The sequence below is a fragment of the Anas platyrhynchos genome, chromosome 3 (genome assembly GCF_047663525.1).
Source record: "Anas platyrhynchos isolate ZD024472 breed Pekin duck chromosome 3, IASCAAS_PekinDuck_T2T, whole genome shotgun sequence".
Lineage (NCBI taxonomy): Eukaryota > Metazoa > Chordata > Aves > Anseriformes > Anatidae > Anas > Anas platyrhynchos.
In genome coordinates this window covers 4,324,411-4,341,015 of record NC_092589.1, presented here as the reverse complement: position 1 = coordinate 4,341,015, position 16,605 = coordinate 4,324,411, and the positions used below count along the sequence as shown (strand labels likewise).

Here is a 16,605-nt window from a genome sequence, read left to right as displayed (position 1 = left end):
TCTTGGCCAACTATTTAACTTTTCAGGTGTTTAAGTAGGGTTTTTTAAAAAGTTTACTCACCTGTCTCAGGAAGTAAAACATAAGAGAAAATTTTAATAACATATTTTTGAAAAAACAATATCTTTAAAATATTATAGCATTTGAAATTTTCTTCTGTTGATTTGGGGGTTTTCTCACTTCATTTTTGATTCCACACTTCCCAGGAACACCTTTTTCTTTAATTAGAATCGACACATGAGATTTCAGAAGAAATGGCTTTACTTTAAAAAAAATGGAGGAAGATGGGTGAAAACTAGGCTTAAAATAGAAACTTACTTCTAATTTCTAATGAAGAAATACAATCCAAAGAGAAATAAAACCACTGTGTGGTCAATGGAAGAGTAATTAGGCATATGATAGCAAAATGCTTCTCTGTAGACATCTAACTGTCTACAACATGATTTTAAGAAAAACATTTAAAGGCAAATCTGCCCTTTTCAGTTTTAATTCTGATGTATGCAAGCAAGCAGAAAAATCAAGGATGATCTGTGCAAGAATCCGGGAATCAGCTAATCTAAGCATTCCTAAAAATATTTCGGCAACCAATTATAAACTACTACCTCAGTTTTACACCAGAAACCTGGACATCAGTAATGACTAAATTGCACTGTTAATTTTATAGACAACTATGAATATGAAGTGAGTATGAAGTATTTCTCACTTTTATATAAATTGTGACTGAAGAAGGAAGAAAATAGATTTAATGTTTTTTACTAGCTCTCCTCCAGGGAAAAATTCAATGCGCTTAGCTGTGAATAGCCCACCATTTACTCATATTAATATTGTCTAAAAATATCATATAATCATATAATAGTGTACAAAACTATACACTCTGTGTTCTAGCCCCCTTTTTAAATTAAATTTACTGTGTATCATAGCCAATGAGACTCTTAGCAGTGAGATTACTGGAGTCCGTCTGCCAAAAAAACTGCAGGATTGTAAAGACTCTGCCAGGAACTGGTCTCTTTAAACAGTAGGTGCTAAGTATGTGGTGAAGCTATTACATGTGAGCCAGGTAGGGCCATTTCTTGTACAGGTATTTGTCCAACAACCAATGCATCTACTTGAGTTGAATTCTAGGTTGAGGGTTTTGGTCTTTGAAAGAACTATATTTGCAGTCCTTGCATTAAAAAAATTAGTCACAATAGGAATTTCAGTACTACAGCAACGCAGCTACCTACACATACAGTACTAATATGTGCATTATCTCCTGGAATCAGAAATCAAACTAAATTAAAAGCACAGAGAAAGAAGATATACAAACCTGGCCATCTGAATCAAAAGCTAAGCAGGCGACTCCATGTGTGTGTGCATCCTTAAGAACAGAAACAGTCTGTACACGGTAGGAATCCCAGATGCAGATGTAAGGGTCCTTTCCAACCTGCCCTGTAGCTACTAAAGTTTTATCTGGATGAACTGCAAGGCTGAAACAGAATACAATTTAAGTTACAATACACTTGTTCAATCAGTAAAACAGTATAAAATGCAAAAATGAAACTAAAACTTAATTTTTCATAGTTCTCAAAAACGATCCCCTTTCAATTTATTATATAAATATATTCAATTATCATATTAACTGTCTTCAAAACTCAGTCTATCCCATTATCTACTTATATCTTAAAATAATATGTTTGAGATTGACTTGGTGACTGCAGAATACAATTTATCATGCAATAATGTTTTAACTACACATTTTAAGAAAAATGTAACCAGAAATTTTTTACATGGGTTTTTATCTTAGTCTTTCATGGCTTTATGAAGTCAGTGGGTGATTTTCAAAAATTTATTCCACTTCTACACATCAGCTTAAATATTCTGAAATACGGATCACCAGCTGAATAAATAACATTTTTCACAATTTACATGCAAGAAATCCTCTCATAATTAGAAGTTTAAAAATGGACTTAGAGGATACAAAAATAAACTTTCTCCTGTATTTGAAGAACAATATTTGTTCTATTGAGAGGAAACGGGCACAAACTGAAGCACAGGAAGTTCCAGGTGAATATGAGAGGGCACTTCTGCCACCAGGCAGCCCACAGTACCTTTCTCATTCCCATGCCTAATTGTGAACTTCAATATTTATTTCACAGAATCACAGAATTGTCTAGGTTGGAAGAGACCTCAAGATCATCGAGTTCAACCTCTGACCTAACACTAAGAAGTCCTCCACTAAACCATATCGCTAAGTTCAACATCTAAACGTCTTTTAAAGACCTCCTGGGATGGTTTCCATCTTGAGCTGGGAGCATTTCTCTTAGATGTCAAACATTCTGGAACCACGTAGTAACATCATGTAAAAAAGAAATATATATATATTTCTTGTCACACACAACAGATTTTCATTGTAACATGAAAAGACAGAAGGCCACCATTTAGCAAACTTCACCCCACATTAACAAAAGAGTAATGCAGACTATCAGTAGTGACACAGTAGCAGAAACTACTCTTTGCAATTATTCTGAGCTATTGTCAAGCTATCCTTCAACCCGTAAGATATTCTCTTTGGCAAAGCCCGAAGGATCTAGTTTGAAAATCTAGCCTGGGGATGTTAATAATAAAAAACCCTCCCTAAGGTAATAGGAATACATAGACAGTTTTACACTGTTATTCAGGAAACAAATTAGAACAATGTCTGAATATGTGAGCTACAGATGGAATTACGAAAAAATATTCTATTAATAAATTGGCATTCAACAGATGGCTTAGGGCAGCTATTTTTTTTCTATTCCAGTAGTAGATAATACTAATTATGGAGAAGATTCTTTTAAAAACAAAACAAAAAAAGGATGTTTCAAAAACGTGCGTACTCAATTTTTCATGTTAAAGAACAATTCATGCAAAAAGTACACGTATAGCATAGTGTCCAATAAAACTATTTTATCTTCTCCTGCACTTGTGCATTTCTCCTTTTCTTCTTAGGCTTGGATTCTACATTTCACTGTGTCAACTAGTTCACTAGGGGAATAAAGGATGACTCCACCATATTTAAGTTCTGATACTTAGAATTCAGTTAGATTACTTTTCTTCAATGATAAAAATAAAAACCAGATGGAAAAAATTAATTGAACTTATCTATCTCACTGTTAGAACAGAATTTCAGCTTAATTACATCTACCACTGGTTTGTACAGTTTGGCTTCCACATACTAAAACTTCCTATCTTACGCTTGGTATTTCTGTTCCTGGATATGAACAACAACACATTCCCTACAACCTAAATACGCCCGTACCAAACATATCTGTTATTTGCTTTATTCTTTTTGATGCATGGAGTCAACTAATGGTGCATCTAAAATTAGGACCCAATATCAGCTTTTGGCACCTAAATACACAGCCTGATTTTTCGGAACTGCTAAGGACATTCCTTTCCCGCTCACAGCCTTGACAATGCACTACAGCTGCCTACGTTCAGTCTGGCTGTTAGATAACCAAGCGCTCTTTTTTGGCAGACAGAACAGTGGATTAAGGAGTAAGGAAATGGAGCCTAATTTAAAGAACAAATCTTGGTGACTGAGTAACTGTATATATGAATTCCACGTTTGTTGCAAATTAAAATACAAAACCGGTATGTGCAACTATTTTAATTTATTTTCTCTTCTGACCTCCGGATCATAAGATTTCCTACTGGCACAGGTTCTGTGCCCTTCTACACCTTTTAAAATTGAGTATAAACCTCACTCCTTTGTTTCCAACTGACAGGTGCATTTCTTCCACTTTTCTAAGCAAACATCCTATCTTATATTTAAAGCATTTTTAGTGAAGCCACATCACTATTTGCACCACTGGAAAGTACTGAAATACTATGATAATTAGTGCAAGATAAAAGTATGATTAGAACGGATTATGTATTTAAACAACTGCCGATTATGGTATAGAAAAACACTGTTAAGGAATTATTTCCTGTTCTTTCCAACAGGCAGAAGAGCTAGGAACAGACTAGGCTTTATTACACAACCAGACAGTTTTCTGCAAGCCATGGGCAATAGGCCTGCAGATACCTGTTTGAGATGCATTAGTGTAAATCAGAGTGACTGCAGCACGGGCAGTGCCCTCACAGACCAGGGCATAGTCCCTCCCACAGGACCTAAGCAGGGTGCACAGAACAAATTTCACACGAAAAATTCTCCCTACTTTCCAGGTTTGTGTGAAGAGGAAGTTGACTTAGTCTTGCTTTATGGGCAGTTCTTCCACCCTACACAAAAAGCTAAGGCAGAATATAGGCAAGGCAAGAGTACCAGTTACTGCTGCTGGTACACCTGCCCGGTGGCGGCAGTCACTTCCGCACACATCTCAACCTTTTGTCTGTGGGAACAGTAACAGGAGCAGATGCACGTGTAGGGTACAAGGCAGAGATGACTGCTTGGGACATGCATGTTCCCCTCCTCCCAGAGAAGGTAAAGAACACGAGGAGTGTTCTGGCAGTCTGCTCCTCTGAGCAGCTGAATGCTTTTGTGGATGCATAAAGCTAACTGAATTCCCAAAGCACTCTGATGTGTTTGCAAAAAGAGATTTTTCACAAAAGCACCATAATAGGTATTTTTTTAACCAAACAATCCAATTAAGAAGAATCAATAAACTTTATGTAGTATCTTAACATTATACCTTATTAATAAAATGACCTGTAAGGAAAAGGAGATTTTGGGGAACATTTTCTTTTTCTTCACTTCCAAGATCAATGATTACAAAATCTAGCATCCAGGGCTGGAACCCTGTTAAATTAGGATAATTAAAGATGCCAGTCATGTGTTCCAACAGAGTCTGATGAAATGCTTTGCAAAAGTCATTAGTGGATCCATCTGGTCTGAGGGCCTTGCCAGATGGTAAACTCTTCCTACCTCCACAATTTCTGTTGCAACAATATCCTGCTCCAAGATTTTCTGTCTCTTTTATACCCACATTCGAATTTCAAGGGATTGGATGTATTTGCTTCTTGTCTATAATGTATTTTTGTTTGTTTCCTGTAACCGTTTCTATAGATTTATATACATATAATACAGATCTCAGGTTTAAAACTCAGAAGTAGAAAAGTTTATGGAAGACAAACCACTTCAACATCTTTACATTGAATATTAAATTGTGATTTTTACATTTAAATTATTCCCAAACCACCCATAAAGCATTTTTTTCCTTTATCAAATACATAGGCAAGGAATCAGAGAATTACAGACACTAGAAACAAAGAATGACTGGGAAGAACAAAAAGGGGATGAGAGAATTGATCGACCACAGTTACGGAAGAGATGCTTCAGAAAGAGGAGGTTCAGAATGCATTTGATGTTCTTTCAGTACCTCAAATGTAGTTACAGAGAAGCTGGAGGTACAGCTTTCATGAGGATGGATGGTGGGAGGAAATAAAGCAAGAGACACAAGTCGTTTCATGGAAGATCCTGTCTGGATATAAGAAAAACACTCGTCACTGTGGGAAGAATTAAATGTTGGGGTAGGTTGCCCAAAGAAGTGATAGAATCTCCCTTGCTGGAAATGATTCCTTAATTTGACAGGACCCTGGATAACCTAGTCTAAGGCTGTGCTCTCAAAAGAAAGTTGGACTGGATGATCTCTGGAGGCCCCTTCCAGACCACTTTTCTATGATTCTACATACCAAAATACATCAAAAGTCTGAAGTAATCAAAGTAAAAATGCATTTTGGCTCACAGCAGTTTACTTGCATTAGCTAACTGATCCTTGATGCTGCAAAAATAAAGCTATTCCTGTTATCTTTAATACATACAGATGAAACTGACAGGCTCACTGAGATCTTGGAAACGGGTGTATCAGACAACAGACAGAAGTCTGAAGCTCACTGTATCTTGTGTCTTTTAATGAATTATTACAAACCCCATCAGGTAGTCAAAACACTTACTCACTGAAGCAGTCAAAGGATGAACATTTGCTTTTACTGTTGTGAACATATAATTTTTACTATTTATGAATGCTGTATTAAATTGAATCTTTTTATAACCAACCTATTAACTGTTCCTTGACTAACACTGATCAAGCAAATAGACTTTTTAGACAAATTACAACTACTTTGTAGAATGTCTCACCTAACAGACAAGAATTGCTTTTGGAAAGATGGTTAGCTTTGTCGCCCATCTCTCAGTAATGCAATCCATTCTCATTGATAGGGCTTTTTTGCACCTTAAAGCAGCCTGCTAACTTGACGCTATTCTAAAATAAATCTAGGTAGAATGACATTATAAGTCATTCTCTACTCCAAACTCATCCTACTTTAAAATTGGAATACTTTGCATGTTCAGACAAACTTTTAGAGAATTATGCAGTCTTATGTTAACACAATGCTACACTATGTAGAATGTGAGGGAAATTTAAATTCAAATTCCATAGCAATACAGATATTGTCTGTGTATGATTAATTTGCAAATAAATGAAAGATTTGATACTTTCTTGCTCAAAGTCTGATACAAAATCTACAGCTTACCAGAACAGAGAACATAGTGTTTTTTCCTCAGAATTTAGGTCAAACTTCTTAGGAAGTACTCAGGGCACTGACTGTGCTACACTTCAATAACAGACGCATAAATAACAGAACCATTTTCTTAAGACTTTTTTGCTGTAGTAAAAACATCTCTGAATTTTTTTTTTCAAAATGCTTCAAGAAGCTCCAAGCTTATCCTGAAATAGGCCATTACGTGCCAGTAGGTATTTTCTTCTTGGTTGCCTCCTTCTGCTCTGCACTGTTAGCTCTCAGTGCAAAATGAAGTGACACTTTCAAGATCCTGACAGGCCAGCAGGCATGTCTGAAGACCACGGATCTCTTCAGCTTCATTTTACTGCTCATACAATGCTAAGGACAGAGCTGCTTTCACATGTCAGCAAAGAAAACTAACACTCTTTCTGGAGTACCTCATTTCACAGGAAAAAAATTGTTTCTCTCCTCAGCTGTGGGGCCAAAAGGGAGGTCTGTAATTCACTGTACATTGTACAAAACTGTACAAAACAGACCAGTATTATCAGAAAAATAAGGTAAGATGCTGCCTGACCCCTATTACTGAACACAACACAAAACGTAACCAAGCCCAATTAGAAGAAGCCACAGAAGATGGGCAGTTAAGTGAAAGCAAATGTGGTGACCTGTAGGAGCATGAAAACAACAGGAAGGAAAGGGAAGTCAGGGAAAAAAGAAGTGGAAGGAGTGAAGAACAAAGCAACCTGCATACACCACACTAGATCATGCTAGGGAAAAAAAAAGTAGGAAGAAAAGTTTGGAGGAATTTGATGGCCTCAGTCTGCATATAATCGTATAGTCTCCTCTTAAGTTACTTCTGAAACACAAACAACATAAATATCCCTCCATGACAATCAACCTCTTGATCATGAAGGAGATTGCTACTCATTCACAAACACAGCTTGTGACTTTTTGCCCTTTAAGTGCAAGCTTGAGAACCCTGGGTGCAGAAAAGAACTGGCTGGCAGATCCCACACCGCACAAGCAATTCTGTATGGCAGGCACCACTGCACAAGTGACGGGGGCTGTGTGAGTGTATGGCATGTGTATGAAGCAAGGTGCACCGGGAGAAAAGGGACTGCAGAGATCTGGTAGCTCTGATACCCCGAGCCTGCATGTGTATGTGCATTTGTAAGTACGTATAATACAATTAATGCACACACATTCAATTTAACTACTTTTTACACATGTGAAAGTATAGCTGTAGTAATACTTTTCAATACACAAAATATTGCCACCTACTCGTTGCAAACAACAGAGGCACAGAACATATTTGTTCTGAAAAAATATGAATGTTCATGGAAACACCTCTGAGTAAGGACAGTGACAGAACTTTAATTCACTGCCTTGTTTTTTATAAGGTAATAATTTGCCCGTTCAGAACCCAGAAGAGCGGATGCATACAGAAACATGCATTTAAGACCATCTGGCAAATAATTTATATTTTAGGTCTAAGTACTTACTAACTATTTTACTGCTTGCTTTCCCCTTTCATGTTCCATGTGTAGGAAGAAGAGTGATACAATTAGCTGTTTTGGCATTTATTCATAACTCTGCACTGGCTTCCTACCTAGAGCAAGTCATTGCAGGCTAACTTTCTCAACAACCGTTTCTGAATCTGGGGGCCTGCCTCAGACAGTGACCATCTGCTTGTCAGAGGAAGCGAACACCTACATTTTTGAATGAAGTCTATGCAGACTGTGATTGAAAATCCCTATGTTAGTTTGGCATTCTGAACGGCTCCTGGACACAAACTGAGCCTAAGTGTAATCATTTATAAAATCATTATATATACCTGCAGCAGGTACATAGAGTCAGGTTAAAGATTAAATTGGTTTTGATCAAGTGATTAGAATGTCCCCCCAGTAACAGAAGTGGAAAGAAGCAAGAGAAAAAATCTCTTAAAATGTAATTGTCACTTTTTTTTTAGCAAAGATGTTCTGCACTTTGAGGCCAGCTGAGATTTATAGTCCTGTGCATCTGTACAGACAGAAAAAATGGCAGATTTAATAAAAGGGAATGGCACTGCAGCACAGTCCTGCAGCACCATGGCTCCTCATCACATATGGCTGCAATAGCACAAAGGTCACATGGTTCTGTGATGGCATATTTATTTTGCACATATCTCACAAGTACTTTTCAGCTCCAAGTTTCTGCCAGTGAAAGAAAGTCTTAGGGGATTTTATCCAAAACATGTTTAATAAAGGTCAATGAAAGGTAAGTATGAATAACTGTTGATGTGCTCATGAACTGTGTTTTTTGAACAACTGATCTGGGAAAAATATGCAATATTGCTTATTAGCTGCAGTAGACCAGACACATGCTACTGCATAAATCTCAAATTACACTACCATATACCATTTCTAAGTTTCCATTTGAGTGTAATATGTTTGCATTCATGCTTATTATTTCAGCATTCTGCAAATATCTGAAAATACCCCCCCAAATGAGAAAAGTATAAGAGTGCTGGAAATTTTCATATGTAACATGGTATGACTATTTTTTCCAGGAAAGAGCTAAAGATAGTGGAAAGAGAGGGTCTTGGCCTGGATTAAGAGAAGGGCAGAGATGCTGCTAGACAATCATGAACTGACTAAAACTGCACAGATGTGTGTGGTTTGGCTAAAACAGCTACTGCACTTCTTCTGGTCTAAAATAAAACCTTTTTTTTTGGGGGGTGGGACTTGGGGGGTGTTGTTGGGTTGTTTGTTTTGTGCATGTGCTTTGGTTGTTTGCTTGTTTCTGTAGAAACAGAGCAAGAGAAGCTGTCAAAATTATAAATTAGAAATGAGAAGGAATAGCTTTTTCAGATAATTGAATGATTTATGGACAACCTCTGCTGCAGTGTTTCATTCTTTGCTCTGCTTGAAAGTTATGGATATCGAAGTGTAAAAATCATAGCAACCGCAGCAAAATCAGATATAACATTAAGACTGAAAAGACTCTGGCCAAAAGACATGAAAATAAACACCAATGACAGATACACATGGCACTTTTTGATATAAATATTGCCATTTGGCAAAATCAGTAAGATGAAGCTGAAACAATCAGTGTTAAGTAAGACCTTCACATTCATCTATTATTCATGATTCTAAGGTCAGTCTGAACACTGTGACTGCAAATACAACTTATACGTCAGATAAAATCTGTAACTGAAGAAATTATGACCACTGTCTCATGTTTTGGCCTCCTTTATTTCCTGTGTTCACCGTATTTCAGTTTGACTCTGCTCAAATACCAGATTCAAAGTGCAGCCAAAGCAGATGACACCAACCACACAGTGCTGCTAGCAATCAAACTGCCTATTTTTCTGATTTCATCACACTCTGGAGCTGAAAAGTCTAAAAATGGACCGTAGCTGTGCCTTTTATCTGAAAAGTATGGATGTGAACATAATTCAGGCAAAGATTAAGCCAGTCAGCTCTAAAACTGGTGGTCACAATGAACAGTAAATATCTGTGCACTAATTAATTGCCCAAAGCACGATGATGTCAATCAAGTTGCACTATAGTTGCTACAGATGGGTCCTATGCTTGACAGCACAGCTGAAGGTATTCTTTCCAGAGGCTGATTCAGTAATTAACTGCTTTGGGATTTCCTGGATCTATTCTACTTTCTGTATAGCTAGCAGTCATCAGGGAATATAGCTGTAACTATGCAGATCACTCAAGACACAGTCCAAGTCAAAACATTTGCAGATACATCTGAGAAAGAGGAGAGAGGAAATCAGAAGAAAACCTTGGGAACAGGACAGACAATACACATCGCTAACAAAAAGAGAGATCAAGAGGGAGCTACGATATGAATAAAACATTGGAGAAGACAAAAAGAAGACACAATAAGAATAAGCAAGAAAGCCCATAGACGAATGGTCAAGGAGAAATATCATGGAGAACAAGGAAAAAAAAAAAGTCACTCTCATAGTTTTTGTGGATTACTCCCACTTTAATTTTTAGTTTAACAAATTTCATCTTATCTTGTTGAAAATACCTGGGTATATTCACATCCATGACAAGTGGCGTGAAATGACAAAATTCACAGGATATGCTTGCCTCCAACTGATTAGCAGAGATAAGGATTTCCCACCCAGGAAAAGTGTTTTATTTCATGTGCAATAAGTTACATTACTGCTGTTTCCTACTCAGGCATTCTACTCATGATAAACCTGTCACACAACATTTCGAGTTTAAGCACTTTAAGGGAAAGAAGTAGGGAAGAATGAGATGCTGTCTCAATATTATGTCAAGTGAACAAAGGCCGAGCTGCATTTGATCAGCTGGAAGCAGATGACAGCTCTTTTTTACGTGGAAAGAAGTCTATAGAAATGATAAATGTGGTAATACTAAGTGTGGCTGGAGGAAAACATTAATTTTAGCTGCCCTGAAAAGGCTTTCTCTTCCTTTGAATACAGCCAACTGACATTTCTTGTTATCTCACAGAAATGCAAAGGCAAGACCATTAATTTCATTACTTTTCAAAAACATGGTATGGTACAGCAGATAATAATCAGATCACACTGAGGGAGATAAAAGAATTCTCCCGTAGCAGACAAGGTATTAGATTTAGGTTTACTTCTGTACTTTCTGAATGACACCAGTCCATGTTCTGTGGCCAGTTGCACCTCTACATACTAATGGACTTCTAGGTATAATTAATAGCAGAATCTTGCACAGTACATGGGAATTGGATGCATCTACATTAGCCAACACCTGCAAAAAACCTGTTGATCTTTACTGATTGTGCTGTATTGGAAGACATGTAACGAATGGAGTGATGCATTGGTTGTATATATGGAATATACTCTAGTTTTAGGACTTCTGCTAGCAACAGAACTATCAAACTTATAACTCAGCATGGTTAGGTGTTTTAGGTTGGCTGTGCTCTTCTTTAAATCTGATGTCTCTGCTTAGGCCAAGTGGAAAGAGAGATGTCACTCCCAAAGAACTGTAAGGAGGACAAAATTGTTTATGCTGTTTTGTAGTAATCAGCTGAAAGCTCATGCTCTCTTGGGTTTTCAAAGAGGCTATCTTTCTCCATACTTCAGATGCTGAAAAATAACAGGAATAGGAATGCGAGTTTGGTATAACTGTATAGAAATTCTACTCCCTGTTTGGTGTGCTGAAGCACGTATTGACAAAGATTACGTTGAAGCTGAGAACATAGCAGAACATATAGAAATTACATTCAACATTAAATTAGGTCTATCACCTAAATTTCTAGTTACATCAGTCACAAGGTCAGAAGTATCAGTTTTATGAGTACTCGTTAGGCTTCTGAAATTCTATTTTACCAGCTAATTGTGTACAACACAAATATAAACACTATTCTTAAAAGACTTGAAGACCACCTTTAATAAATACATATTCTAATTCCACGTTCCTTTTGCCAAGCAAATCAAATTTAAGAAGCTTTTATACAATAAACCATGAAATTTTTTTTAGGAAGTGCATTTACTAAAATGAATATGACATTTGTTAGCTTATTTTGTCTGAAACAACCTGAAGATTATAAGTATCAGGTGTCTATTGTACATGAAGTTACATAAAGACTCTGTACCTCAGTTACCAATTACCACAAGATTTTCAAGATGTTGCTAGAGCACATCTAACAGAACACTTACATGCTAAACTTCCTACATTACAGAATTTACCTAGTTACATAGAGCCTATCCTAACTGCTGCAGATGAAAGGCATATCACTCAGCTCCAGATTATTAATAAACAATTAGCAGATAAATACCACTTTTTATTTTAAATAATAATAATTAAAGATTAAAAAGAAAGCCTTGGTTTTACCACACTGTTATATTTCCAATGATGAAGCTTCCAGCATCGTAGTAAAAAACAACCAAACACTTCACCAACATATCAATACTTGAGATATAGAATCTAGAAAGGTAAGCACTAGAATACCAAAGAAACAAATTCATAAAGTAATATCAGCATTTCCTCTGCTTACCTTTAGCCTTCTCTCCTTTCTAGCACAGGTTCTATGAGTCATTGCAACTCAGCTGATTTCAATCACTGCTGATTTGAAACAAGCTAAGTAGAATGTTGTTTGTAACAGCAATGTAGGCAATAAAAAAATGAACTAAAAGGCAGGGAAAGATCATACCTTTAAAATAATAAAAGTATTAAAAGATTTGAGAAATTAATTTTCAATTTCTTCAGCAAAGCTAGAAAATAAGGTACTTTCTGTTGTTGTTTGGAAAAGCATAAATAAGCTTAATAAGTGCTTACCAAGCCTCTTGAGCAGTTTCTCTGAGTCCAATCTAACAATTTTGCATCTAACCCCCTATTTTTTTCCCATCCCTCTTCCAGCTGATCCAAATTTGTTACAAACTGACAAACCTGGCAAATCCAGGCATGGGTATTTTAAGAGCCCATTCCTATTTACAACATCTGATTTCTTTGTCTAAGGAAAGTTAGCTCATTTTGAAGCTTTATACTGAATTGAAGTCATTACTTAAAAGTGATCAAAGGATGCAATTTTAAGAGAAATCTGTCTTATAGTGCTGCCTGTAGTTATTTAAAATACTTCTAAAACTCATTTGTTCAAACTGAAGTTTTCCAAGATTTCTCTCTCAAGGTCAGATATATTTTGCTCCGCTTATGAAAATGTGCCTGCATACATCCAGCTCACGTGCCTTAGAAAATGACCACCAAAGCATATCTGTTTGATTCTGGAATACGCTCTGAAGATCCCATATGTGGGCAACAGGACTTCAGCTACCATTGCTCCTGCCATCTCCAAGTAATACTCTGGATGCAGGAGCTGGGAATGGGGAGACGGGAGTTGAAAATATCTGATTTGATTTCTTGCTTGTAGCAGCAACAGAAATCTATGCAAATATCCAGATTTCTATCTTCTCAGAACTTTAAAGTGAACACAATTTCTCCAACTGCTGGTTACTGCTACCAACTGGATGGAAGTTTACTAGCAAAGGATGTATCTCACCTTCTTCTAGCTGTTACTCACTTAAAGGCACTGTGAAGGTTAAAGGACTGTAGGTTAAAGGGCCTAAGTAAAAGATGACAAAACATATGTACAGCTAGCTCAGTGCATTCCTCTTCATCATGATAAATAAATCACCCTTTCTTCCTAAGTGCAGCTTATATAAATATTTCCACTATAAAGAATGGCAGATACCAGATGTATCTGCAAAAGGAAACCTGAAGTTACTTCTTCAACAACAGCAGGTGAGTGGTTCTATAGACATTATAACTTGCAGCCTTTGTCAATTTGAGAACTGTATTTCAAAGTATTTCAATAAGCTGTCAATTTTCCAAATTTATTTCAGTCAAATTCTGCCAAGTTTTTGTTATGGTTGTATTTTAGGATACTGGCTAACAAAAAGCATCCTAACACTCATATATTTTACTGAGAGACCCATGTTTCCATTAAAATTACTAAAAATACTGTAAGAACTACATAAACACATTGAAAGCCCTTAAAAGTCTTCCTACAATCAACACAGAAATATTGCTGAATATCACTATGAAGTATGAAACTACTACCCTCTGCCATAGAGGTGTAAAACCCTAAAGATATGTGAATTAAGCAAGTTTCTCTCACTTGTGTCTGGTGAAAGACAGAAATTCATATTGGTCATTTTTAGAATTTAAATAACTGTATATACAAATTAAAAAAAAAAAAGCTTTTCCTGATTATCTCTCTCTCTTGGTTCATTGATTCTTTTGTTGTGTTAGCATTATTGTACAATGCTTAATAAAATTTGTACAGTCGCTAAAAAAAGGTTTTAGTTTCTCCACTTTAAATTTCAACTGCTGATATTTTCCTGATATTATTGAGTATTTTCTCTAAGCCATTTACCATGATGTTATATAAGTACTTTTTATGCTTTCCTTTAAAAAATGAATGAATGAAACCAAGAAAAAAAAGTAAATGGCTTTATTAGTCTGTACATCAAATTCACCCTAGCACAGTGGTCCACACAAAAGCTGATTGCCTGAGGAACAAAGTCCATTTCAAAGTCAATTTTATTACTTCATCAGCCCACTGTCTAACCAAGAAAAAAAAAAAAAAAAAAAAACAGCTTCAAATGTAAATGTTAATACTAATTATAAAAGCCAAAGTAAAATCTTTCTTTGCTTTTGCCTCTTGGAGTCTTACAGAAGACCATATAAGCTCTAAAAATGTATTTTAGAGCAGTGCTTCTGGATGAGAAACTAGTTCATGAGCACTAGAAAATCAAATGACTTCTTAGACACTTATATAAAATCTTGTTCTTGAGATTACCATTCAAAAAATCAGGAGTTAATACTAACATAGTATTTTAATGATATTTAGGAAGTATACGTGTACTCTTGTTAATGTGAGCATTTCTGGAAAGCCTATATATACATGTGCATAATCTGTATATACACCACAAAGAGTAAGCACATTCAAGCTAGAATACATTCTATGTCTGACAAAGCCCATGGTGTATATCTGGGGGACTGTACAAAAGACAGATGCAGGTGCACCAGGCATCCCTTCTCTCTGCTCTGCCACTGAGATTCACCAGCTCCTCTGCTGCAGATGGCAGCAGAAGCTACTTCTACCAAATGTCTCTATTCTACAAATAGGGACATCATAAATGAATATTACTTAAAGCAAAAGAAATCATAAAGTTCAAAGAGGCTCAGGCTGTCTACCTTAATGGCAGGTAAAATTCTGTAAAGCTTTGATGGCTTCCAAGTACCAAACACTACAGAAAATAGGCTTCTTTTCCCTTCTTTAAGTATAGAAGATAAGCATGAAGCATTAAACAATATCTCTTAAATGATTCCACTTCTTATTTTAGTCCTGTGAGGTAAGATTAGCACAATCAGTAACAGAGTTGTATTAATGAAGATAGCACAACATATTGTGGGTGTTAACAGTGTCAATGAGCAAAACCCATTTAAAACTGTGAGGAGTAGCAGTAAACAAAAGCCTGAAGACAAATTCAGATGATCTGTGTACACATGAATGCAGCACTTCACAAATCTTATTACAAGCTTATCTTCACAAAAATCTCCAGAGAATAATTTCTACGATGCTAAAAAGAATCAAAAGAGACCTACATGATGCCTATTTCAAACAACCCTTGGGATTAAATTCTCTTTCACATCTGCCTATAGAAACACCCTGGTCAGACTTACAACTGAAGTGTTTCAATAAACTGGCAAAAGGTAAAACGTGGTCCCCTCCCTTATGATCAGTACAAAATTTAAGGCTGAACAAATTCTTAACTTTAATATCCCCTAATGTGGTCTACCTCCTTACCCACTAGGCCATGAAATTTTCTCTTTTTCAACAACTAATATCAAAATGTAAATAATTACACTTTCTTTGCAACTGACAGTACCAAAATTACAAAAATTGTTGTAAAACAATTGTAAATCCGTTGTAAAAATCGGTGTAAAATTACACCGATTTGAAGAATGAGCATTAGCAGTCCATGCTTAGTAAGACATCACATCATATGTAATATCCTGTTGACTTTCTCATTTTAGACAACATTCCAGTTGCTTAGAAAAGAATAATCAATGTAGTATCAGACCTTCAGAAACCAAAAAGGTTATTCTGGGAAAATTAGAAAACTTCCACTTGAATTAAAAATTATTTTGCTTTCACTGTACTTATTACAACTTCAATAAGAAAGTAATATTACATATTTTTAATTTATATTAATTATCTTGTTCCACATGTTTCTGCATCTCGTAGAAACTTTAATCAGTTTGATACTCCAATCACTGTTTTTCTACACTAGCAAGCACTCATACCTGACACCTAGTAAAACTGGCATATCTCCCTAAGGATTTATATCACTATGTACTTGTTACTTATTTTATCTCAGATTTCAAAAAGCATGAAAATAGACTGAATGGCCACTTCTCCCTTATTGCCGAATACAGTCAGAGGATTCCCTTGAAGAAACATTAAAGGCCCTTTCTTAAATACCAGGTTTAGTTTATGTTTAATTAAACCCTGTCCAAATGAATACTTAATATAGTATTAACTATCAGATCAGGTTGAAATCAACAGTAGCTAACACAAGGTTCTGCTGAGTTTAGTCTTCCTGAAATAATTTCAAGAAGTGACAGACT

The 16,605-nt window shown here is 36.1% G+C and overlaps 1 protein-coding gene across 3 annotated transcripts in view; it reads right to left on the bottom strand.

Moving 5' to 3' along the window:
* EML6 (EMAP like 6) overlaps nt 1-16,605 on the bottom strand; it is a 124,955-nt gene that overhangs the window by 80,682 nt on the left and 27,668 nt on the right. For all 3 annotated transcript variants that reach the window (XR_011807807.1, XM_038175864.2, XM_038175865.2), the window contains exon 2: nt 1,305-1,464. Coding sequence is in view for 2 of the 3 variants with exons in the window: in XM_038175864.2 (XP_038031792.1) it covers nt 1,305-1,464 (160 nt within the window). In the remaining variant the exon portion in view is untranslated. The remainder of the gene's footprint in view (nt 1-1,304; nt 1,465-16,605) is intronic.